General features: G+C 44.2%; 1 protein-coding gene across 1 annotated transcript; it reads left to right on the forward strand.

The window, feature by feature from the left end:
- Positions 1–8,419: 8,419 nt before the first annotated feature.
- CCKBR (cholecystokinin B receptor) lies at positions 8,420–24,423 on the forward strand. Its single transcript, XM_074305031.1, has 5 exons — positions 8,420–8,580; positions 19,971–20,222; positions 20,449–20,698; positions 21,241–21,428; positions 22,129–24,423. Exons 1-5 carry the CDS (start codon positions 8,430–8,432, stop codon positions 22,692–22,694), a joined length of 1,407 nt encoding a protein of 468 aa, XP_074161132.1. The 5' UTR covers positions 8,420–8,429; the 3' UTR covers positions 22,695–24,423.
- Positions 24,424–25,853: the final 1,430 nt, after the last annotated feature.

Below are 25,853 nucleotides of genomic sequence, written 5' to 3' on the forward strand. Positions count from 1 at the left end.
AATGACCCCAAACCCTGAGTTTATATGTACCAACCATAAACTTGAAAAACTTTTCATAATCCTCTTTTTTTTTTTTTTTTTTGCCTCTAACCCCACTCAGGTTTTCTCTAGGAATAACAAGAATTGCCTAATCATTTCTAGATCTCTATGAGAAAAAGAAGAATCTCTCAGCTACCATTTAAATACCTAGTCCAAGAAAACATGTAGTATAGGGTAGGTTTTATTTGCCCTGATTTTTAAAATTGAAAGAATACCTGAGCCTACAATCCAGACAATTCTCTGTCTCTAGTGAATCACTGCTTCCCTAGAGAGACCTATAAAGTCTTCCAAAATTGGAATACCATTCTGGGTATGACACTTTCCTACAAAACAAAAAACAACAAAGTGAAAGAAACTAATTGCATTCACTAGAATGTTGATCTCCTTCCATGGACCTTCAAAGTCTACATAGATCATAGCAAAAGACCAGGCCTGAAGCTTGTTCTTCTACATTAACACTCTGTCCCTTGCTGTTTCTTGGCTGCTAACCTTGTTTATACCGGAAAATCCTCCCCAAATCCAGGAAATTTGTTCTAGGAACTCCTTCCTCTGTTCCTGAGAGTCCTCTGTTAAACACTACTACCTGAAGCTCCACGGTTCCCAGCAGTTCTTGGCTCCCTGTTAGAACCACCAGCTGTGCAGATTTCCTTCCAGAAATGCAGCCCATATATGTTTAGCTTCTGTCTGTCTTACCTTCCAACTCTGATTTTCCTCTCTTACACCTTTCCAGCTTGCCCTTTAAAATCACAGTTCCCAAGTGTAATCTAGGTGTATGAATCGACTGTGAATCATTCAATCATGCTCAGCATGATGTTAATGGGACAATTTAGGACAAGGCAAGAAATCCATACTTTCTCGAAGAAATTTCCTTGTCAAGGAAAAATAAAACCTCATTAAAGAGGTTTCAATAGTGCCAATAGGGAAAAAGAGAAGTTTTACACCTTACATAGGGAACACACACCTCATCTCAGAATAATGCTGAGAACATAAACTTTATTCAGGAGACAATAGGTACCCACAGAAGATTTTTGAGTATAGGAGTGAAGTGACTAGATCTATACATTATTTTGGCAATAAAATGAAGAATGGATTGGAGAGGATAGGATGTAGAGATGAGAAAACTACTACTGCAATAATTCAGATGGGTAATAACGAAGGCCTGAACTTGTTAGTGCAATGGAAATAGAGATTGGATTGAATGTATTTAACACGGTTTAGATAGTACCTGGTAATTTGACTGATTGAATATGAATAGTGAGGGAGTAGAAAGAACCAAAGACAGCTGCAAAATTTTGAACGTAGAAGATCTGGTGAAATCAGAAGAAAAGTAGATATAGAGTGAATGATAAGTTCAGTTTAGAAGGTATTATTTTGAAGTGCTAGTGAGATATCTAATGAGGTAATAGGTAGCTTATAAGAGAGATCATGACTAAAGCTGTAGATTTGTATAATTGTCTGCAAAGGGATATAATCAAGAGCATGGAGATGAATGAAATTGTCAAAGAAGAGAGGTAGAGAAGTAAATGCTGAGGGCAGATCTTTGGAGAATGCTCACCTTAAGGGGTAGAAAAAAGGAGACACAGAAGGAATATCTAAAAAAGGAGGAGCTCTAGAAAAGTGAGATCTCTGTAAAGCTAAGGTCACAGCTCTGGAGATTATAGTCAACACTGCCAAAATCTAGAGACAAAGATAGAGTACTAGAAACAGGGAAAAAAACACTGGGTTTGGCAAAGTAGATGTTGTTGGTGACTTTAGAGAAAGCAGTTTCAGAAGTCTGAATGGGGTGGGGTTAAGGAGAAATCAGGTAGTCAGAAAGTGGAAAAATTTTGCAGGTATAAGCAACTAAGACATTTAGCAGTGAAAGGAAGCAGAGGGATGGCAGGGTAGTTAGGTAAATTGGAAAGATCAACAGAATGCTTAAAAAAAACTTTTAGTTTTGATTATACTCATTCTTCATAAGCAGAGAAGAAAAAGCCAGGAGCTACAGGAAAAAATGAATATGAGAAAATGAGAATGACTTCTGAAGCAAAGTCTTAGAAGATATGAAAAAGTAAGAGCTCAAGGAGACCATTTAGCCTTAATAACAAGGAGAAAAAGGTATCTCTTATGTCATCAAAGTATTGGGGGAGAAAGGAATAATAACAGATTAGATCAGACCATGATTCCATTTAATAAAGGGAACTCCAAAGACAATTCGAATAGACACTTGCCTTATAGCAGAGTTTTCTGGAGACTATGAGAGGTTACATGATTGCTTATAGCTATGTGATCAGTATATGTCAGATCTTTCCAATCCCAAAGTCAGCTCTTCATCTGATATTCAATACTGGCTCTTATATATTACTACTACCACCATTACTACTGTTACTGCCACTGCCACCACTGCCACCACCATCAAGAGGCTAGGTTTCATGTAATTGGAGGGGTACTCTGATAAGGTTGATGGTGAGAATAGATTTGGATGGACACATGGTTAATGGATAGACAAGAAGATAAATAAATGGATAAAGTGTTTATTTAGCACTTAAAATGTGCCAGGCTATAAACCTAAGCATTAGGGATACAAGCAAGCCAGTCAGTACTTGCCTTCACAAAGCTTATATCATAATGGAAAAGATAAAATATGAAGAGGAATTGGCACAGGAGAAGGCTATACCAGCCTTGGAGTAGTGTGGAGGTACCAGGGAGTTGGCTTGAGGGCATGAATCCTGACAAAGTGGGCTAAAAGTTCACCTATCAGAGTTTTATATCCAGCTCCAAACTTTCCTGTTGAATTTTTAGTGTGAATTTTTAGCAATCCATAAACAACAAATCAGAGCTTGAAAATGTTAAAAATGCAGATTAAACTATGTCCTACACACATTTTCCCCCTGAAAACTGGGCCTTTAATGTTAACTAATCAATGTTAAGGGCCCAGCTAAGGTTATATGCCTTGAATGTTAGTTTAGTGTGAATAAACCTCCAGGAAAGAGAAGAAGAGAGATTAGAAGTTAGAATTTCAGAATTCTGGACCCTAAGTTTGAATGTGAAATTCCCTAAGCTAAGGATAGACTTTGCTTGAGCACCTCCAGGAACAGGGAACCTTTCAAGGCAATCTATTGCACTTTCATACAACTTAATTGCCAAGAGTTGTAACATCTAGATGGCTCTAGAAAACATGCCCAGGACATGACAAAAAAAAAAAACAAAAAAAAAAAACCTTGAATTACCTTTTCTCATCAGTTCAGGTGAGAGGACCCAGAGGAGAAAGGTAACAATCATTCTGTTTATATTGTACGGGAATTCACGGTTCCTCCTACTTGTTATCAGCTCTAGGGTCCCCTGGGAAACTTAACATCATCTTATTAGCTGTTGCAAGGAGACTATTAGTTCCATTTTTGTCTGTGTAACCTCATCTCTGAGAGGCAGCAGAGTGGATGGAGAAACATCCTTGAGGTCAAGAAGATCTGGGTTTGAGGCTGGCCCTGACATTCCCTGGCTTTGTGGCCTGTAGCGTGCTCTCCCGGCAGTTACAATTACTAGTCTGTCCTAGACCCACCAGAGTACCTTTGACCACTGTCCTTTGCAGTGTGAACTCTACCCGGCTCGCGTCCTCTGAGGCCTTCAAAGGTCTCTGGCCACAATCTCTTGAATCTATAGCTTAATAACCGGTAGCGCACTCAAGAACAACCACGTGTAATCTTAAAAGCCTTTATTATACCTACTCACATAATGCCCTAACTGATGCCCTGACTTGTTGGTTCCCGAGTGAACACCTGGTCAGAAGACCCACGTGTTCACTACCAAAATCCTTACCTCTTTTGGCTATCCATCTTGGCTTGGCCACCCAGGCTAGGGAGCCAGGGTGAAGAGCACCAGGTTAAAGAGGACCGCCTGCTGCCTGCAGTGGGCTTACATAGGGCCTGTGAGGTCACACACACAGCCAATCAGCGAGAGAGTCACCCATTACGAAGCTATCTCAAAATGGACAGGATCCCGCCCAAGGGCAGTCCTAATATCCACAGAAATTACTTCCCGGCCTCAATCTCCGGATGCGCTGTGACACCCATTTAAAGGCCCCTTACAGTGGCCCTGGCCAAATCATGTAACATCTCAGTTCTCTAGGACCAAAAGTCTAAGATTGCAGAGAAAATTCCCATGTGAATTTATAGAAAAAGTTTCTCCTCCCTTTCCCTTAAGGAGTATCTATATCAATGAAATCAAAGGTCCAGTTCCTAACTGGGAGATAGCTGAGTTGGCTTGGTGGAATAGTAAATGGAGTACTGGGCTTGAGAAGTTAAGTTTATACCCTTCCTCAGGCACTTACTAGGCAAATCTCTTAACTGCAATTTCCTCAATTGCAAAATAAGGATATTAATAGTGACTTCCTCCAAGGGTTATGGTAAGGATGCAATGAGACATTAATAAAGTACTTAACATAGTGCCTGGCACTTAAAAAAAATTTTTTTCCTGATTTCCTCCCTCCCTATTTTAGGGTTTGCAATACCAGGTCTTCATATAGGCATTCATATCTATAAGACATATTAATGACTCCACCCAAAGCCTGAGAGAATCATCTGATATAATCTGTCTATCCTAATGATCACAAGAATGAGAGAAACCTTAGAAGCAAGAGAATGATTCTGCCTCAAGAGCCTGCATCAGGACATGTTATAATTTCAGCAGGCCAAATCTGGTTCCAAACTACATTTCCATCTGTATTTCATCTTACTTGCCTCCATTCCAAGTATATCTCATTTTGCTCTCCTTAATAATTTTTTATTCCATCCAAATGAGATTTTTTTTTTGGCTGAGGTAATTGGGGTTAAGTTAAGGGTCACACATCTAGGAAGCATTAAGTGTCTGAGACCAAATTTGAACCCAAATTCTACTGATTTTATCCACTTTATCCACTGCACCACCTGGCTGCCCCAAAAATGCAATTATTTGTAAAGTGTTTAATACCCGTCCTGATACATACAAATTAGATTGTTAGTTCCTCAGACTCAGCATTCTATAGGAAAGCTCAAAGGCTAGGTTTGTTTCTGGATATACACACAAGATTGAAATGGAAGACAATACTTCTTCATGATACTGTTCTACCTAGAATTTTTGTCTTTTCCCAAAACCTTCTTCTTTTCATTTGCAAGGGAAACCAAAAAGATTATGTGATTGAGAAAAATTACAGTCCCAATAATCTACCAACTGTAGTGAAATTTCTTGGCAAGATTCTTCCATCCAAAAATGGTATTCCATCCAAATACTCCAGGAGTAAAGCAGGAGTTACAAAAAATTTCTAACCCTAAGTCAAATAATTTCCTGAATCAAAGATCTGCAATTTGGCTCCAGATAAAGAATTTTCAATTACCTATAGGTGTAACTTGGCTGTCTGGCTATTCTGTGTCTGAAAAGAGCTTGGGCTCTAGAAATAAAGACTTTCTTTCTTCAGAGAAAAGCTATGAATATCTCAGACTCATGATTTGATAAATCTTTTTGGAGAAGAGATATCTGAGAGGTTTTTCTCTAATATGTATTAGGTGTATGATGGCCTTGAAGAGTTCCTATGACATCATGAGATGATATCTTGACTTGTGCAAGAATTGAATTTAAATGAAAGAATTTACAAAGTTGTCAGTAGTATTCTTTCTTCCAAGGTTGAAGAAGTCCAATAGCAAGACAAGTGGCAAGACAACTGATGATGGCCCAGAATGCAGTGGATGATCTTGGAATATTCCATGTCTGACCAAGGTTGAAGCTTTCCACCATACCTGCTTCAGCTTATCTTCATGGTCATAGGAACAAATTATTCTCATATGTCCATTCCATCGGGTCTGAGGTCTGTTGGTTAGTCTCAAAACCCAGTGTAGCTTTTCTGCTGAAACTGCTTTACTAGGTTTTGGTCACTATGCATGGTACAGCTTCTTGGAGCCACAGGTGAGAGTTGAGTGCTAAGAGAACACCAAATGTGGATGAATACCTCTAAAAAGGGCTTCCCACAGAAACATCCTATATACCCCATCTATAGCTGTATATTATAACAGTGTACCTGATGCTCAGAATGCTCTCCATCTCACTTGTGTCTTTAAGCTATCTTATCTTTTCTTCCAGGTCTCAGTTCAGGTGCTTCCTTGTTATTGAAGTATTCCTTAATCTGGTTCAATCATTCCTCATACTACGTTATATTTACCTATCTATACCTCTAGTGCCTTGGGCACTCTGCTTTTCTTAGGATTCACAACACATTGTTGGGCTGAATTGGATTGACCCTCTTACTATGCTATAATTTAGGATTTTCATCATTTCTTGTCCCTAATTGCTGAATTTCTAACTCTTGTGTTCTCTTTCTCCTCTCAATCTTCATGTCACCCCCCCCCCATCATTCTGTCTCATTTTCTTCACCCCACTCCCACCCTAGTCTCTTCATTTCTGATCCTTCCTAGTCCCTGGAGCTCTGCCCCATATTCCCAGGCTGGTAATCTGTCTTCCTCCAACTTCATTCACCCCTCCCCCTTCTCAGTGGGAAAATACCGTCTGGTTATCAGTGTTTCCACCTGGGACTCCTTAGCTAGAGCAAATAGGGCTGCAGGCCCTGGGATCTGAGAGTCAGCAGAGCTGGGTGAGGTAGCAGTGTCAGGAGACTGAATAGGACAAAGGTGGGGGGGGGAGGTGGGCACCCTTCCCACACAGCATGTGCCCTCCAGTCAATCCCAGCTCTTTCTTCACTTCCTGCTTTTCCCTCCTGTAATATACCTAGGGAACAAGTTTCCTTCTCCTGAACTGGAATACTCTAAACTGCTCCGGGCCTCCCATCCCTGCCCTTCCTCTCTCCTACCCTAACCATACCTTCAGTTCCATCAATCCCCAGCCTTTGGGCACTATCAGTCATGAGAGAAGGGACATTAATGAAACTTCCCCCCCCCAGATGTGGGGAGGGGGCATTGGAGCCTCTGGAGCCATAGCTGATAGATGAGACTATAGGGGGAGTGGGAAGATGCCCTCACAGGTATAGCTGGAGGCCAACCTGGAAAGCATCCCCTCCTATTTTCTTGATGTCTCTTTTTTCTTACCTTTGAGGAGCTCGAACAAGCCCAGAGTGGATCCTGTGATGCTAGAGGAGGGGAGATGAGGACTCCATCTAACACCTGTGCCCCCACCCCACTTTGGCTTCATCTTTATCCTTCTGTCCTCTCTGCCCTACCCTCCTCCCCGTGGGAAGTCTAAGCTGGTTATCTACATCTCCACCTGCTCCCAAGAACAAACAGAGGGAGTGGGGAGGTGACAGTGGCAGTGCCGCTGCTACCAGGTACCAAAAGGGAGCTCTTACTGGTCCTCTGCCCCTGGGAGCCCCCCCCCCCAGGCAGAGTCCTTTCTAAGGTCACATCCTTCCGACATCTCAGCTCCCTGAAGTCCGGCCCCATGACCGTCAAGGACTATTGGGGAGTGTCACTATCACCTGGTCTGTCATTGGGGCCTGCTCTGTCACCGGGCTGTGGGACCAGAGCTATGACCGGTCATGGCAGTGGGTGTCACTGAGTCCGGAGGTGTCACTGAAGGGGGGGAGGTTATTGAATCAGATGTCTTGGAAGACAAAGTATTACTGGGAATCCGGGGGCACTGCTGGGGGTCGCCAAGGTTACAGGAGGGGTGCGCTGGGACGGAGGGCCCGTCTCGCTGCCCCCAGATGGAACAAGACTCACTGGTGCCCTGCTCTACATTTTGGCGCCCCTAGGTCAATACGGTGGCATGGCTTAAGTGGAGTACAATTAAAACGTTGGATCCAGCCTCCTACTCCTGGCTCCCCCGCCCCCGCTCCCCAGCCGCAGTGGCAGCCGCAGCCCCGCGCCTGACTCTGGGGCTGGAGCAGCAGCAGAGAGAACCCCCCCGTCCCCGTACTCCCACCCCCCCAGGGCAGCCACCCCGCTGCAGAGAGGGGGGCGGGACCCCAGCTCCGCTCAGCTCGGGAGGAGAGAGGCGGGGCTCCCCCGGCCCCCCCAGCCCCAGCAGCAGCAGATCCCGCCGCGGGGGGAACGAGGCTGGGAGTCCCCGGGAACGGGAGGGAGGTTTTAGGGGCTCGGGGGGGCGGAGGCGAAAAGACGCAGGGCACTGGAGGGCACGGCAGAAAGCCAAGGAAAAGATTTGCGGAGAGTCTGGGAGAGACCGAGGGGTAGAGAAACGGGAGGAGAGGCACGCGCAAAGGGAGGGACGAAGGGACGGGAGGAGGGAGAGGAGAGATCCGCGTGGGAGCGCAAGGTGCCGGCCGGAGGCAGAGGGCGGAGCGGACAAGAGCAGAGGGGCCACTACGGGGGCACACAAGGGGCAGGCGCGGGAGCAGGTGGAAGCGCTGGGAAGCGGCCCCGTCAGCTCTCGGGCAGCGGGGGGTCTCGTCCCAGGCCCGCTTCTATCCCGGGGACATGGAGCTGCTGGGGCTGAATCGGAGCGCGCCGGAGCCGGAGCCCCAGTGCGGCCCGGCTTCCCTGTCCCCCAACAGCAGTGCTAACAGCAGTGCCAATAGTAGCTGCGAACCTCCCCGAGGAGGCTCTGGAGCCAGCAGGACGCCCCGAGGTAAGGATTCCCCTTCCTCAGGGTCCCTTGCCCCGCCTCTCTCTCATTCCCATGCGTCTCCCATCCAGGACCTTGCACCTCTGGAGCCCAATCCCTATTCCCCTGCCTCCCCCTTCTCCGGCTGCCTCTGCCTGACCCTCACCCCTGCGGCCCCAGGGGCCCCAGCACAAGCGCCACAATGAAATGCCCGAGAGCAGCGAATGGGGTGGGGGGAGCAGCAAGGCTAGGGCAGCGAGACTGACTGAGCATGGGGGCATTGGTGAGCACAACGGGAGATTCTCTGCTGTTCTCTAGGGCTGCCGTAAGAAAGCCCTTCAGAAAAACTCTTAATCTGCAGAGACTTAGCAGTCTCTGTGTGTAGGGCCCAAGCGGGGTATATGTTAAACCTGATACTGAGCCCGAGAAGCTGCCGGAGCCGAAGAGGCGCAGAGGATTAAACACCTCAGTTTACTGAATTCCCGGTGCTTCAGACCTCCTCCTCCCAGGATCTGGCGCCTTTCTCCCCAGGGTTTTCCTCAACACGTTCCTCCTGCCCTCCCTGTCCCATGGCCTGGCCTCTCCCTTCCCCCAGCACATAAAAGCGGCTCTATTTTCCATCCCATCCCATTTCCAAGATTGTTGGTTCCCCTTACACACACTCCTGGTACTCAGAGCTCCGTCCCCTTAAATTCCTCATTCAAAACCTCCTCCTCCTCCTTAGCTCCCCTGGCTTCCTGGCCTCCCTGGCCACTGTCATTCTGTCCTCTCCACAGAACACTGGTGTCCCGGCCACACCCCTTCATCCACTCTGGATTCTGGTCTTTCTGCCCCCACTGACCCTCCTTGTGCTCTTGGTTTCTCTTCCTCTGCCCTTCAGTATCCTCTTGCCTTCCATAGGACCCTGGCCTCTTTGCTACTCCTGGTGCTTTCACCTTCACTTCAATCACCATCCTTCATTTCCTGGAAGACCCGAGTCACCTTTTCCAAGGTGCCTTCCCCATTTGACTCCACTTTATTCATGCTCTTCATCTGGGAATTCTTCAGGGCATATAGAAATTGAACAATTAATTTGCACTTGTGCTTTGTTTTCATATCTCTCTATTTAGAATATATACATTCTCAGGCAGGTATATCTCTCACGGAAAGGATGTTGGAATAAATGAATAGTAAAAACTTTGAAAATCATAAAGTGCTACATATATCATGTGAAATGAATAAAAATAACAAACTAGTTACCTAGAGAGATCAAGACAGAGGAAAGATACAGAGATGAATGGAGGCAGAGGAGAAGCTTTCGATGTTTTTTTAGTCCAAGAACCACTTTGATCGGAGATCTCCAAGGGATTTCTCCTTCTTCCCATGGCATGTCCCTGCTAACCCCCAACAAACATAATATGTAGATTTGGAATTAGAGGAGCTCTGATTTGAATTCCACTTAAGACACCTTCTAATAACTGATCTTTGCCAATTGATTTAGCCATTCTAGGCCTCGGATACTTCAGATGCTACATGATAAGGATTGAACTAGATGCCCTGGAAGTCCCTTCTAGGTCTGAATCACTGACTAACCTACAATAGGGAAAACAGTGCCTGGAGTGTCCATTTTACAGGATTGTCATGCAGGTTGAATGAGACGTTGCATCACAGCACTTTGCCAATCTTGAAGGTGTTTTCAATGATAAATATTAGCCTGGGCTAGTGGAGAGGTCAGCCTTGGATCCCAGAAAACTAGGGGCAAGTAAGTCACTTGACTTCTTAGTCACCCAGGCAATTCTCCCCACTACAAGTTATAAACCAAGGAGTTTCCACATGTAGGAATTCCTCAGATTATAGATATGTATATATCCCTGGAGAAGAGAAGCAGTGCTTATAAAACCTCAGGAGATGTTTGATTTTTATGCAATATCAGGAGTAAAGTACTAATTCCCTCTTAGAGTATTGATAGGATCACCTGTGAAATAATATAGAGGCAGAAATATATGTGAGAGTGATAGGAGTGTGTGTGTGTGTGTGTGTGTGTGTGTGTGTGTGTGTGTGTGTGTGTGTAAGAGAGAGAGAGGGAGAGAGAGAGGGAGAGACAGAGACAGAGACAGAGACAGAGACAGAGACAGAGAGACAGAGAGAGAGAGAGAGAGAGAGAGAGAGATGAGAGAGAGAGAGACAGAGAGAGAGAGAGAGAGAAAGAGAGAGACAGAGACAGAGAGAGACAGAGAGAGAAGACAGGGAGAGAGAGAGAGAGAGAGAGAGAGAAGAGAGAGAGAGAGAGAGAGAGAGAGGAAGAGAGAGAGACAGAGAAGAGAGAGAGAGAGAGACAGAGACAGAGAGAGAGAGAGGGAGAGAGAGAGAGGGGGGGGAGAGGGAGAGGGGAGATGAGAGGGAGAGGGAGAGAGAGACAGAGACAGAGAGAGAGAGAGGGGAAGAGAGAGAGAGGGGGGGGGAGAGGGAGAGGGAGAGGAGAGAGAGAGGAGAGGGAGAGAGAGAGAGAGAGAGGGGGGGGGAAGGGAGGGAGGGAAGAGGAAGAGAAGGGAGGGAGAGAGAAAACTGAGCTAGGAAACTGTTGTGTACAAGAGTATATGGGAGGGTTTCTTAGGTGGAGGAGTGTGTGAGAGAAGGGAAAGGAAGACTAAGCTAGGGGAATATGTGTGTGTTTGTGTATGAGAGGAAGGCGGGGGGGGGTTCTCAGGGATGGGTGAGTATACATTTAAGTAAGCCTATGGAGCTTGGGAGGTGGAATGAGGTTAAGTCAGGAGAGTGAGAAAGTGAGGTGGATGACCGGAAGATAGGCAGACTTAGACATTAGACCCAGTAGCTGGACTCAGCTAATGAAAAAAGGGGGAGGTTCCCTGCCCTGTGCTTATATACTCAGTTTAGCCTGGTATTTAAACTTGCTGTGGTCACCATCCCTTATGAAAAGAGTTGGGATAGTCGAGCTAGCTTCTTCCTTGCCAAGCTGAGCCCTGTCGCATGGTCCCCAAAGGTCACCAAGTGTAGCAGGTTCTTCAATCTTCAATCCCATCTCCTTCTTCCCTCTGGCTTTAGCATTCTAACTTTCCCTAATCCCCTTCTCACCTTCAGAGGAAAGTTCTTTCCCTCCTGGTCCCCATATCCACCCCTCTGGCTGCTGGAGAGTGCTGCACTGATGTCCTGCAAAGATGCTAGCATCATGGATCCAAATCTGGGAGGGACCTTTGTCCACCCCCATTTTTGGATAGGAAAATTGAGGTCTAACAAGTGCAAATGATTTGCTCAAGGTCCCACAAGAAGTATGCCTTAGAGACAGGTTTTTAAATTCTTTACAGCTGCACTGTCCTTAGTTTGCTCTGTGACTTTGGGACAAGTCACTGTATCCTGTAGGCCTTCATTTTCTGATCTGTATAATGAGGTGAGTTCCAAAGAGAAATCTGTGCTTAAAAAAAAATGAAATACATCATTATAAAAATTATAATCACATTTTTATAGTTCTTAAGATTTACAAAGCACTTTCTCATAACAAGTATGTAAATGTAAATGTGTAAATATCATTGCTGCCATTCTAAAAGTGGGCAGGACAGATGACAGAAAATAAACTCCTCGTAGGAAAGAATTGTTTTTACTTCATCTGTGTAATGCTAGTATTTACCAGAGGATCTGTCCTGTAGTAAAGCATTCTTAATCAATGGATTGATTGATGAGAAAATTAAGGCTTGGAGAACGGAAGCATCTTGTCATGGATCCTAGAACTAGAAACATTTAGAGAAAAACTGCAAACTGAGACCTTTTTTTCCCCCCCAAGTCCTGTAATTTGTCATCTAAGCCACACTGGCTGTTAACGTATTGATGGGACCAAGGATGCTTAACTCTATTTTAGAGGAAAATACAAAGGAATAAACATGTTTTCACATTGAAAAATTGCCTCCCACAGCAAAGTGTCATTGAAATGTAATGGAAGAAGCTCTACACTTGAAGTTGAAGTTTTGACTGGGCCCATGGGAAAGCAGCTTAGCAGGAAAAAGCCAAGGCTCAGGAATCCCAGCGTCTGGATTCGGAACTTACTGCTAATGCTCTGTATCCTAACATTAGTTAACAGTTCTGGGCCTTCATTTCCTTTTAGGCTAAATGAGATTTGTTGGACTAGATGGCTTTTGAGATCTTTTCTAGCACTTCATCCATAATCTATAGATGCTCTCAGTCCTGATACTTACTGGTCATGGGACTATGGGCAAGTCACTTTACTGTTGTGAACCTCAGTTTCCTCATCTGACATATGTGGCTAATAATACTTGTCCTCCAGATCTCACAGAATTTTAGAGCTGAAAGGAGATCTCCCAAGCCAGTTAGTCCAACCTGTACATGAACAGGAAATCCTTCTACAATATCTCTATCAAGTAGAAAACCAGTCTTTCCACTTGAAGACCTCCAGTGAAAAGGAAGTCATTACCTCCCAAAGCATCCCATTCTACTTTTAAAAGCTTTAATGGTTAGAGAATTTTTCTTACATCAAATTGAAATTTTCTTCTCAGCAGTTTCCACCCACTGATCATAATGCTAATCTCTGGAGCTAAGCAAAACAAGTCTAATTTCTTTTCCAAGTGACAGCCCTTCAAGCACTTAGCTAGCATGTCTCTCCTGAGTTTTCTCTGAATTAAGCTGAACATCCCCAATTGATTCAACCAATTATGTAATAGAATGATTTCCAATGACCATACCATTCTATTTAATTTCTTTAGGACACTGACTCAGTAGTGTCAAGCTCAATTAGAAATGAGAATCACTAAACCATACATAAGAATCTCTGTGGGCACATACTGACTTAGAAAATCACATATAAACATTATCTATGTTTTATTGTATTTTTATGTATTTAATTAAATTTTTCCCATTTACATTTTAATATTACTCAGATAACACTCATAAGTATTATAGATCTGCAGGCCTTGTGTTTCTCAACTGTTTTAACTTATCAATATTCTTCCTAAAATGTGGCACACAAAACTGAGTACAATACTGTAGACATGGATCTATCCTTGCAGAACAATATGTCCCTTGTCCTGGGCATTATATTCCTCTGAATTCAGTCTCAGCTCACTTTAGATTTTTTTGGCCGCCATGTCCCTCTGTTGACTGATATCGACCTTGGAATCCACCAAAATCTCCAGAATCATTTTCAGACAAACCAATATCTAGCCATACCTTTTCTAATCCTGTACCCATTAAGTTGATTTTTTTTTAAACTCAAAAACAGGGCATTATATTTGTGCCTATAAGATTTCCCCTTCTTAAGAGTTGACTCATCATTCTAACCTGTTGAGATCTTTTTAAGTCCTTACTCTGTTATCTAATATGTTTTTGTCATTTGTAAATCTGATAATCATTCTAACCTTCATCTGTGTTTTATTGATAAAAATGTTAAATAGCATAGAGACAAGAATATAATATAGTACGATGGATAGAGTTCTCGGTCTAGTAAAAAATACAGGAGTTCAAATCCAATCTCAGACACTTACAAGCTGTTTGACCTGGGCAGGTTAGTTAACTTTGCCTCAGTTTCCTCAATTATAAAATGGAGATAATAATAGTGCCTACCTCCCAAAATTGTTGTTCTGAGAATAAAATGATATAATATTTGTAAAGCATTTAATACACTCCCTGGCACATAGTAGGCATTTAATAAACACTTATTTTTCTTTTTAATGACCTTCTTCTCACCCTAACATAAAGCCATCAATAATAATAATACTTTACAGGTCTCATTGTTCAACAAATTTCCTGAATTCACCTAACTAAATTGTCATTTATGCTGTATAGGAAGGGGATCAAGGGAAGAGAGGAAGAAAAATTTGGAACACAGGTTTTGCAAAGGGTGAATGCTGAAAACCATCTTTGTATGTATTTTGAAAATAAAAAGCTATTATTAATATATATAAATCATAACATAAATAAACATTTAAAATGATACAATTCCCTCTTGTTCAAAAATATAATTTAAGAAACTTTGTCAAATGTTTTGCTTAAATCTAGATATATTGTGTCCCCAACAATCTCTTGATATCCTAGGAATTCTATTAAAAAAAAAGAAAGAAAGAAAATGCTTTTAGTGTGGTAGATCTTGCTCTTAATAAGACTTTGTTCTTCCATAATCTCAGCTGCAACTCAGACAATAGGTAGAGGGGGCACTTGCTCCAAAGAGTACTATCATTCCTACTTCAAGCAACTACTTTCTCCTTGTTGGTCCGTATTAGCCTCAAAACAATGGCTTCCCTTATCATTTCCTTAGCCAGTTGTGGAATGATTTTTCTCATTAAGGCAAATCAACCATTTATCAACCATTCTGTCATGGTAGAGAAAGCGCTTCAGTGAATGTTAGAATAATTAAAGTCTTCCTATCACTACAATACTACGCTGTCATCCCAGGTTTGTTATGTATTTTCCAAACATTTTCTCTCTTCTTTCTGTCCAGATGGTCTATACAACGCTCACGATAATGTGATTTCTGTCTTTTCTTTCACTGATTCTTACCCAAATGCTCTCCTTTTCACGTTGTTGACTTTTTTCTCTCGAGTCCTGGATTTCTTCACCTAAATGTATCCTCTTAATATATAATCCTGTTTGATTCATCCTATTCATTTTGTATTAGATAAATATACCTTGCCATAGCTCTAATTCAGCCAAGAGTTCCATCCTCATCAATTCTTAGTGATAACTATGACATCAGACTTGCCTCCTTGCATTAGAATGTTTCATTCACTCTCAGTTTATTTCCCATACTTTGTGAATTTGTGTATAAACATCTGAGGTCATGAATTTTTTTTATTCTCTTCTTGAATATTGTTTTTTTGTGAATTACTGGTCCTTTCTATTGATATGTTTCTTGCTATTTTGCGCTAGACCTCCCTCTTTGGAGTGTTTTTGGATCAAGGCAGGTGTGTGTGTGTGTGTGTGTGTGTGTGTGTGTGTGTGTGTGTGCTCGAGCGCGCACAAGCCCATGCTCAAGCAAGCATGCCATTTTCTCTCTCCCTTTCCTTTTTCAATTTAAAACCATCTTGATTAGATTTACAAGACTCCAGGCAAATATACTTTGAGCAGTCCTCATTAGGTGTACTTTATCCCCAGCCAAGAGCCTACCATTCCTGTGTTTTCAGCTGTAGTCCATAAATCCAAATCTACCAAGAGTGTTGTGAAAAAAAATGCTTTATAAACCCTTTTAAAGTACTAAAAATATGGGAGCTATTATCATTTTGACATATCATTTCATATTCATATTGTAGAGGGGAAAATACCAATTCACATTTTTTTAACAGTATCTCATTCATTTTTCACAAAACCAATGGGTTCCTGAGGAACAATTTCAAAAACACTGATTTAGATATTCTCCAATGCAGGGGTTCTTAACCTTAACCAAGAGATCCATGGATAGATTTCAGGGATTCTGAGAACTTGGAACTTTTAGTATTTTGATGTAATTAGTTTCCTTTGTAATTGTATTTTAATGCACTTAAAAACATTCAGAGAAATCAAGACTTTCATAATATGCTCACTAAACTCCCAGAGGAGAGAAAGGTCAAGAACTTACTCCTCCAAGACCTTTTTCAGGTCTGTTATTTTAATTCAACAAGCATTTATTAAATGCTTACTATGGATTCATTGCTATGGATATAGTGAGAGAGACTACACAGCCCTTGCTCCCAAGAAACCTAAAATCAGTTGTGATTCTGAAGCTGGAAAACCCTCTCTCTCTCTGACCTTTCAGTGGGCCCTATATTCTTCTTCTTCTTCTTTTTTTTTTTTTTAAATAATTATAGCTTTTTATTGACAGAACATATGCATGGGTAGTTTTTCAACATTGTCCCTTCCACTCACTTCTGTTCCAAATTTCCCTTCCCTCCCTTCACCCCCTCCCCTAGATGGCAGGCAGTCTCACACGTGTTAAACATGTTAAAGTCCTATATTCTTCTTAATGACAGTCCTACTACCCTATTTGCTCTTTAGCTTTTCTGGCTGGCTGAATGAATGAATGCAGTAGTCTGTCACCACTCTGGGGTAGAACTGCTGCTTCAGGATTTGCTGAAATGTTCACCTAAGCCCCTTCTTGGTGTGGTCCAGGCAAAGATCTGTCCACCTCATTCTTCTTCTTCCTTTTCTCATTCTCACATCTTTCTCATTCTCCAGAGCATCCACCCCACATGATTTGTGGGATTGAGAATGGAAGGTGAGGAATGAGGAAAAGAAAGAACACTATCTCATACTTTACTTCCAGCATCTAGATACTGCTTCCTTGCCTAGATTTATTAGTCTTCCTAAGCCTCTCTACAGCATGTCACTGGGAGCTATTTCTAATTGTGAGTCTTTTCATGCTTTAGCTTCCTCACTCCAAGCTTTCCTGAGTATCCCCACTTTGATGATTTTTTTCTTTGTTTTGTCTCTTCTGGCTATTCTTTCAGTCAAGTATTATTCTTTCTTCATTTTCTGCCATATATGCTGACTTCTTACTTCTCTCCGTCCCTACAATGTGGATGAGTATCAGCATACGTACTCAATCCAACAGCAAAGTCCTCCAGAAATACTATTAGCTCCCTTGTTGTCTGAGGAGTGAAATATGGACCTGTCTTTGGATAGTCCATAAAGAATCCCCAAAGAGATCTGCACTTAGTTAAAACTATTTAATTGGGATAGTATGTGGCTTAGGGAAAGTGTATAAACAGAAAGATTGCCCAGGCTTGCACTTTAAAGCATGCAGATCCAAAGCCCTGACTCAGATCCATGAAAGAGCTCTAAGGAAAGTATAGTATTTGTATGGGCATTCCTTTAGAATGAACCCATGTCTGCAATCTACCCAAGCTGCTGTTACCATTTTGAAGTGGGTTTCTCATGCTTCCCAGCATTAGGTCAGTCATCTTGGCTTACCCCATACTCTGTGAAAAGTAACCTGAAGGAGAGCAAGGTATAATACATAATCTGTATGTTTTTCCTATTTAGAAAATTCTTTACTTAAATTTGGGGGGCAGCTAGGTGGCACAATAGATAGAGCACTGGGCTTGGAATCGAGAAGAGTTAAAATTCAGCCTCAGACACTTACTAGCTGTGTGACCATGGGCAAGTCTCAACCCTGTTTACCTCAATTTCCCAACTGTAAAAAGAGCTGAAGAAGGAAATGACAAACCACTCTACTATCTTTGCCAAGAAAATTCCAAATGTGGTCAGGTTCAGACATAACTGAACAACAATAACAAATACTTAAGTTTATAGGATAAATAATTTGCTAATCTCTAATGGCTAAAATTTAAAGCAAAACCAAGGAAGTTCTGATACTTAGATGAAGTCTTTAGTATCCTTTTCTTCTCAAAGCTCAGAGATAAACAAATTCTCTTCATTTAACAAACATTTTTTAAAATAGGTATCTGCTTTTATGTAGGATAGATACTGGAGGAGATATGGTCAAGTAGAGGTAGTCAGTGCCTTCCATGTCATTAATTGGGGAAACAAAGTAAAAATGATTAATTACAATATAAATTATTGAGTGGAAAGAGTATAAATAACTTTGGCTAGAGAAGCTTATGAGAATCCCCTCTTCATGCTACTTTCTACCTTTGTGATGATGGGAAGTTAATTCTTGTCCCTCAGCTTCAATTTACTCAAGGATAACATTTAAATAGGTGATGTCAAAGCTTCCTTTCAATTTTTGGTCTTGTTCTCTATGTGTAGAAAATGAGCATATAAGAGAACATGAAGTATTTATTATGAGGTAAGGTAAACAGATCACACATCATCTTTAGCGCCTCTGGTGGAGAAAAGCCTTATTTCTAGTTCTTCCAGCTATTAACTATCTACTTAAAATTCACTAGGGGGATAATTTTCCTTCTCACCTCTGCTCTTTAGCTCTGAAAGAAAGAGCTGTGCCTCTCTGCACATTTCTTCCCAAGGGAAAAATGCTTTTTTATCTGTGTTTCACTCTCCTGGAGGACTTGGTTTCAGAACATTCCCTTCTCGCTTGAGGTTCCACAAATGACAGATGTAAAAGAGAAAAATGTAATGGAGTCACTACTCCTTGCCAGTCCTGAAAGTTCTTTCATAGTTAGGCTTTTGAGTCTCTCAAATAAGACCTTATCTGTGAAGTAATGAGGTAGTACACTGGATAGAGTACTAGAACTGGAATCTGGGAAGAACTCGATTCAAATCCTGCTTCAGTTATCTAGCTGCATGGCTCTGAGCAATTCATTTAACCTTTTTTCCCCCACTGTAAAACTGGAATAATTATAGGTTCTGCCACTTAGAAAGTTGGTAAGACATGAACTGATGGAACTAAGAGAACATTGTACACAGCAACAAGATTTTCTGATGATCAATTCTGTTGGGTGTGGCACTTTTCAACAATGAGGTGATTCTGGCCAGTTCCAATGGTTTTGTGATGGAGAAACCCATCTGGACCCAAAGAGAGGACTGTGGAGACTGAGTGTGAACCACAACATAGTATTTTCACTTTTTTGTGGTTGTTTGCTTATATTTTGTTTTCTTTCTCATTCTTTTTCCTTTTTGATCTGATTTTTCTTGTGCAGCATGATCATTGTGGAAATGTGTATGGAAGAATTACACATGCTTAACATATTGGATTACTTGCCATCTAAAGAAAGGGGTGGGCGGAATGAGAAAAAAATTTGGAACATAAGGTTTTGCAAAGGTGAATGTTGAAAACTATGCCTGTGTTTCGAAAACAAAAAGCTTTATGTATGAAAAAATAAAATGGGACTTATAACAAAAATAAAATGGGATTCATAAAAATAAAAAAGAAAAGTGGTAAGGGTCAAATGAAATGACACATGTAAAGTCCTTGGCAGACTTTAAGCTCTATAGGAATGGTATTATTATTATTAGTGACTAATTTCCCAAGAAAGGTGTCTCTTGGCTAAGTTTCACCCACAGCCACAAATGCTGCTTCTTCTTCTTTCTTCTTCTTCTTCTTCTTCTTCTTCTTCTTCTTCTTCTTCTTCTTCTTCTTCTTCTTCTTCTTCTTCTTCTTCTTCTTCTTCTTCTTCTTCTTCTTCTTCTTCTTCTTCTTCTTCTTCTTCTTCTTCTTCTTCTTCTTCTTCTTCTTCTTCTTCTTCTTCTTCTTCTTCTTCTTCTTCTTCTTCTTCTTTTTATGAGGCTGGGGTTAAGTGACTTGCCCAGGGTCCCACAGCTAGGAAGTGCCAGAGACCAGATTTGACTTCAGGGCTAGTGCTCTATCCACTGCGCCACCTCAGCTGACTAGAATTTTCTTCCAGAATACTTTAATCTTCAGCTGACTAGAATGAGACTTCAGGCGAAATAAAGGGGAATTTTCTCAAAACGAAGAGGGTTAGAGCGGGGCCCTAGAGCTGGAGAGAAGGGCTCCCCGGCTGGAGGGACCTCCCATCCAGCAGGTCCTGACCCACCTCTGTTGCCCTCTCTCCCGGTCCTAGAGCTGGAGTTGGCAGTGAGGGTGACACTCTACGTGGTGATTTTCCTGCTGAGCGTGGGTGGAAACATGCTGATAATCACCGTGCTGGGGCTGAGCCGCCGCCTGCGCACGGTCACCAATGCCTTCCTGCTCTCGCTGGCCGTCAGTGACCTCCTCCTGGCTGTGGCCTGCATGCCCTTCACCCTCCTGCCCAACCTCATGGGCACCTTCGTCTTCGGCACTGTGGTCTGCAAGGCTGTCACCTACATCATGGGTGAGCTCCCAGGCTTTTCCTGCATCCTGGATCCCACGGGGAGCAGAGGGATGTGTAGGAGGTGATGGAGTAACTTCTGGGTTCTGAGGGTGGGTCAGTGTCAGCATCCTGTCTGGGATCCCAGGTTGGGGATCGGGGTGCAGGGAGAGTTTGAGGCCATACGAAGTTGCCTCTGGAGTCAGTTGGCATGGTGATCACGTGTGTCCTGCCTACATCTCTTCCCCAGGAGTCTCTGTGAGTGTGTCCACCCTAAGCCTAGTGGCCATCGCCCTGGAACGCTACAGTGCCATCTGCCGGCCTTTGCAGGCGCGCGTTTGGCAGACTCGCTCGCACGCGGTGCGGGTCATCGTGGCCACATGGCTGCTGTCCGGGCTGCTCATGCTGCCCTATCCCGTGTACTCCGTGGTAAAGCCATTGAACCCCCGCATCCAGCAGTGCACGCACAACTGGCCCAGCACTCGAGCGCGCCAGGCCTGGTAAGCTTCAAGTCTCTGGCTCCCACAGCACCCTTCATCCATGAGTGCCCCTTCCCTGGTCCTTGCAACATCCCATAAGACCTCTAGTTTACCCGGACCCCTGTGACTGTCCCGAGGCTGTCTCATTACCTGGCCCAAAAAACTCAGCTGCCACGGCAGAGGCAACTTTGAACCCCCCTCCCCCACTCCAGATTGCACTCCCGCTTCGGATACTTGGAGTCGGATCGCCTTAGGTAAATAAATTCAAGCAGCGGACCTCGCTGAGGGCGTGGTCAGGGATGTTCCGCCCCTCAAGTTTCAATCCCCTGACCGTTTCCTAACTCGTAGTAATTCCCTGCGTGTGGGTGGGTCCCAGATGCTGGAGGCAGTTGTCCCCAGCTGCTGCGTGATTGGTTAGGATGGAGAGTGGGCAAGGATGCTACCGTAGACGGGTACCCCTGCACGCAGCTTGGCCTGGAGAGGATGAGCGGGAGGGGCTCTGGGCGAGGTCAACCGCTCTTTCATAGGATGATCTGGATGGCCTGGCCCCTCCCACTCCGCAGGTCTGTGTTTCTCCTGCTGTTCCTGTTCTTTGTACCTGGCGTCGTCATGGCTGTGGCTTACGGCCTCATCTCCCGAGAGCTCTACTTGGGGATCCGCTTCCAGAGCCAGAGCCAGAGCCACGGGCATGGGCAGCAGGGCCACAATGGCGACCACAGACACAGTGGATTACCTGGTGGGCCAAGCCCAGGTTAGTGGGAGGTGCCGCTGGGCAGGGGGCGGGACTCGGGGAGGAACACAAGTAGCTTTGGGGCAGGTGTCAGAGCTGTCACTGGATCACAGATCTAGAGTTGGAAGAGACTAGGGGTCATTGAGTGACATTTTACAGATGGTAAAAGTGTGTCAAAGAGGCAGATGCCCAGGTCACTCAGGAAGGGACTTTAGGGGACACTGAGTGACATTTACAGATGGGGAAACTGAGTCTTAAAGAAGCAAGTGCCAGGTCACTCAAGAAAGGACTTTAGGGGACACTGAGTGACATTTTACATAGGAGATAAGAAGGTCAGAGAGGCAGGTGCACAGGTGACTCAGAAAGGGACTTTAGGGGACACTGAGTGACATTTACAGATGGGGAAAGAAGCTCAGAGAGATAGGTGCCCAGGTCACTCAGTGTCGCAGAACTGGGACATGAGCTCCAACCCTTAGAAATCACCCATATAAAGAAACGGAGACTAAATGAGTCCCCAAGAGCCTACAGGGAGTAAGTTTCAGAGCCAGAGTCACCGGGTCCTCTAACTCCAGGGCAGCTCAGAGGGCTCAGAAGTCATAGTTAGGATGGGGAGGTCTCGGTGTCAGGGGCAGCTAACTATCCGGAGCTGGAGACTAGGCGGCTGGACGGGGTTCTGAATTCCCAGATCCACCTTGATTTTATTCCTTCCCCCTCCGCTTAGCACTTTCCAATGGGCCAAGTCCCCGGGCATCGGCTGGCCAGGAGGGGGATGGCTGCTACGTGAATCTCCTCTCAGAACAGTCGGGGATGGAGCTCTCAGCACTGACCTCCGCTACCTCTAGAAAGGACACCCGCGGCCCCGGACCTGGCGTGAGCTCGTGGCCGCCTCAGGCTCAGGCTCAGCTGCAGGCCAAGAAGCGGGTAGTGCGGATGCTGCTGGTGATCGTGGGGCTGTTTTTCCTGTGCTGGCTGCCACTGTACAGCGCCAACACGTGGCGGGCCTTTGACAAGGAAACCGCCCATCGCGCCCTCTCGGGAGCCCCTATCTCCTTCATCCATCTGCTCAGCTATGCCTCCGCCTGTGTCAATCCTCTGGTCTACTGCTTCATGCATCGGCGCTTCCGGCAGGCCTGCGTGGCCACCTGTGCGAGATGCCGGCCCCGCCCACCCCGGGCCCGAGTTGCCCGGGCTGGGCCCCGGTTGGGGGATGACCACGAACTTGACCATCCCACTACCTCTCTGTCTCGTCTCAGCTATACAACTGTCAGCACACTGGGTCCTGGCTGAGGGCGTCCCAAGACAGGCGTCCACGTCTTGTTTTGGAAGATGTGGAACCAATGCAGAGATACACTGCCTCTTCTGCCCTAGGGAATGAGTTCTTTCTGCCTTAGGGAAAATGGGTATCTTACTATAGGAAGCCTGATTCCCCTCCCCCAACTCCTGCCCCAGGGTGCCCAGGCACCCCCCAGGGACCATAGGAAAGCCTAATCTGACACTGAACCCAGACAGTAAACTGCCACTGGATACCCAGGACCAACAGTCTTGGCATGAAAACACTCCTAGAAATCGCATACCCCCAGAGCAGAAAGACTTCCCTGACAAAGAGAGATGACAGACGCCATGGCAAAGTCCTACCTGAGGAGGTCCTAAAGGTAGCACAGGTGACCCCTGACCTACTAGGAGCTCCTCTGGCCAGGGAAATGAACCTCACCTACCCCTGCACTGAAATTCCCAATCAGCACTGAATCCTGGATGTGCAGGACAGACCCCGCACTCCCCCTGGGAATGGGCCCCCAGTCTGCACTGAGCATCCTGGCCCTGAATTTAACCCTGTTTCTGGTAGACCACAATTCACTACCACCCTGCTCATATATACCGCAGAATCCAAGAGGATAAATAAGACATGTGAATGTCAAGGAAGCTATAGGAATTAGTTTAGCCTCTGTTCCTGTGTCCTTGTGGGGTCAGAAGCTACAGGCAGGCTCAAGACTAGAGTATGAAGAGAACAGCCCCAAACGAGTCCTTGTGGAAAGGGGCTCTAGGCAGGGATCTGCCCCCAGACCCCTTGCCTGCTCCCCATCTCTATAATTCCAAATGTCTTCTCCATGCACTCTCCTCACCTTCCCCAGTGCACACCTGCTAGCTCTCCCACTATACACATTCCTTATCCACATGACAGCCTTTCAAGCACTTGGATATAGTAAGCCTGTGCCCACTCTCTCTCTTAAGTCCTTTGCAGACTAAACATCCCCAGTCCTTCAATATTTAAATTGAGCTGTCATTTGTGTAGCACTTTTAAGATTTACAAAGTGCATCTGTTCCCTTCATTCCTTCATCTATTCTGAATCGTATGGTCTTTAGTCCCCCACACACTGATTGCCTTCTTGTGAACATTGTCCAGTTTGCCAGTGCCCTTAAAAACTGCCCCTACAAGGCACTATAATACCCCAGAGAGAGGGTCTGAGAGAGGCAGAGTCCAACAATGGAACTGTAATCTTCCTTGCTTTGGACTTTTGCCCATTAAGAAGATGTTAGCTTTTCTTGGCTGTCTCTTACAAACATGACCAGCATTCCTCTTTCCCCAATAAATTGTTATTGCTTAAAAACTTCCATGGCATAGCAGAGGGTGGCAGTGGTTTGAGTTGCCAGGAGACTAGGCACTAGGATAAAATTTACTGTATACTCTGAGCAGAGTTCATGGTGTTCCAGGGCAAGCTCATCTGGGCTCACGGCCACTCTCTCCATGAGAAAGTATCCTTACCTTTGCACCTTGCAGAACCAAAAACAGAGGGATACCTCCAGTAACAGGGCATGGAGGAAAACAGAAGAAAATCAGTTTGGAAAGGCATGCTCTGACCAGATTATGAAGAAACTCAAATATCAGACAAAGGGGTCTGAGCTCATGACCATATCATAATTTAGCATTTCCAACATGTTTAGGAAGTCTGTGTGAAGTGTGTGCTACAGGTCTCAGGTTCAGAATGAATTAAAGACCCTTTATTAAGTGTTTACTATGTACCAGCTTCTATGCTCAGACTGATTTGCCTTGCTGTTAGAAACTTGTCTGACTCCAAATCTGGACTTTCTGTCCTTGGGATCAAGGGACAGGTAGGGCCTGGATAGGGAAAGGGGAGGGCTTCTCTTGGAGCCCAGTTTCCAAGGCTGGTCAGTGTCCAGCTGCTGAGAAGTGAAGAAAGCTTCCTACAGGGATCTACATTAGTGGAGAAAAGGGAGAGGATGCTGGTCCTCTGGTTTCTGGGAACTAGATTTGTCCTGTTGTCAGTCTCGTGGAGACAGCTTGGTGCAAGGGGAAAGGCTTCTGAACTTGTGAGACAAGGGATCTGAGTTTAGGTTCTATCTTATCCTTCAGTTCCTTGTATAATCTTAGATCTCTTCCTCTCTGGAATTCAAGTTTTCCTGTCTAAAATGAGGGGGTTGGACTAGCTGCTCACCAGCTAACACTTTATAGCTTTGACAACCTATTGTTGTATTATGAATCATGCTCATGGATGGTATTTTCTCAGGAGGCACACAGGAAAAGGAAGAAAGACCAAGGGGAGGGGGGAAACAGAAGAAGGAATAATAAAGGAAAGGGTACAGATTGTGGCTGATCAAGGTAAGTAAGAGAGGATAAAATGGGGGAAAAAAAGATATGACAAGATAAATAGAAGTAGGAATGAAGGAAATAAAATTGGTAGGCTAGGGAGGTTGAGGAAGGGGTTGAGATAAAACTGTAAGAAAGGATAGGAAGACTAGGAAAAAGGAAGAGGGGGTGGAAATAAAAATGTGGCACTTTGGAGGGTGGAAGAAATAAAAAAAATATAAATCTTAGACTTTGAACTATCAATGTCTGATGAGGCCATCAGATCCTATTCTTTCCTTTTACAGAGGAGAATGATAGAAGCCCAGAAAGGGCAAGTGATTTCCCCCCAGATCACACAGGTAGTAATTGTCTAAGGTAGGTTTTGAAGCCAAGTCTTCTTGCCTACAAGTCCAGTACCATTATGCAATGATGGGTAAGGAGGAGAAACAAAGGTAACAAGCAAGAAAATGGGAGAGAATACAGTGATATCAGAGTAAGAATATAAAGAAGACTATCTTCATTCACTGGGCATTTGGTCAGGGAAGGTCTTGCTCCAGGGGTGAGAAGGTTTTCAAGGCTAGTCTCCAGTAAATGTCTTGAATTTATTTATTCTGATCAACAGCAAGAATATCATTGCATAATTAATCACACATAAGGACCTTCTGGATGCTGCTGTAACCCTGGTGCTTTGGAATAGTGAAAGCAACTATATCACTGGAACAAAAGATTTTATAGTTGAAAGAATTCTTAGAAAAATTCTTCATTTTATGTATGAGGAAATAGCATCAGAGGACAGAATCAGTTTGTCCAATATAGGGCAGAGGTGAGATCTGAGCCTCTTCTTGGTTTCATTTTCAGTGCCC

The sequence above is a fragment of the Sminthopsis crassicaudata genome, chromosome 3 (genome assembly GCF_048593235.1).
Source record: "Sminthopsis crassicaudata isolate SCR6 chromosome 3, ASM4859323v1, whole genome shotgun sequence".
NCBI lineage: Eukaryota > Metazoa > Chordata > Mammalia > Dasyuromorphia > Dasyuridae > Sminthopsis > Sminthopsis crassicaudata.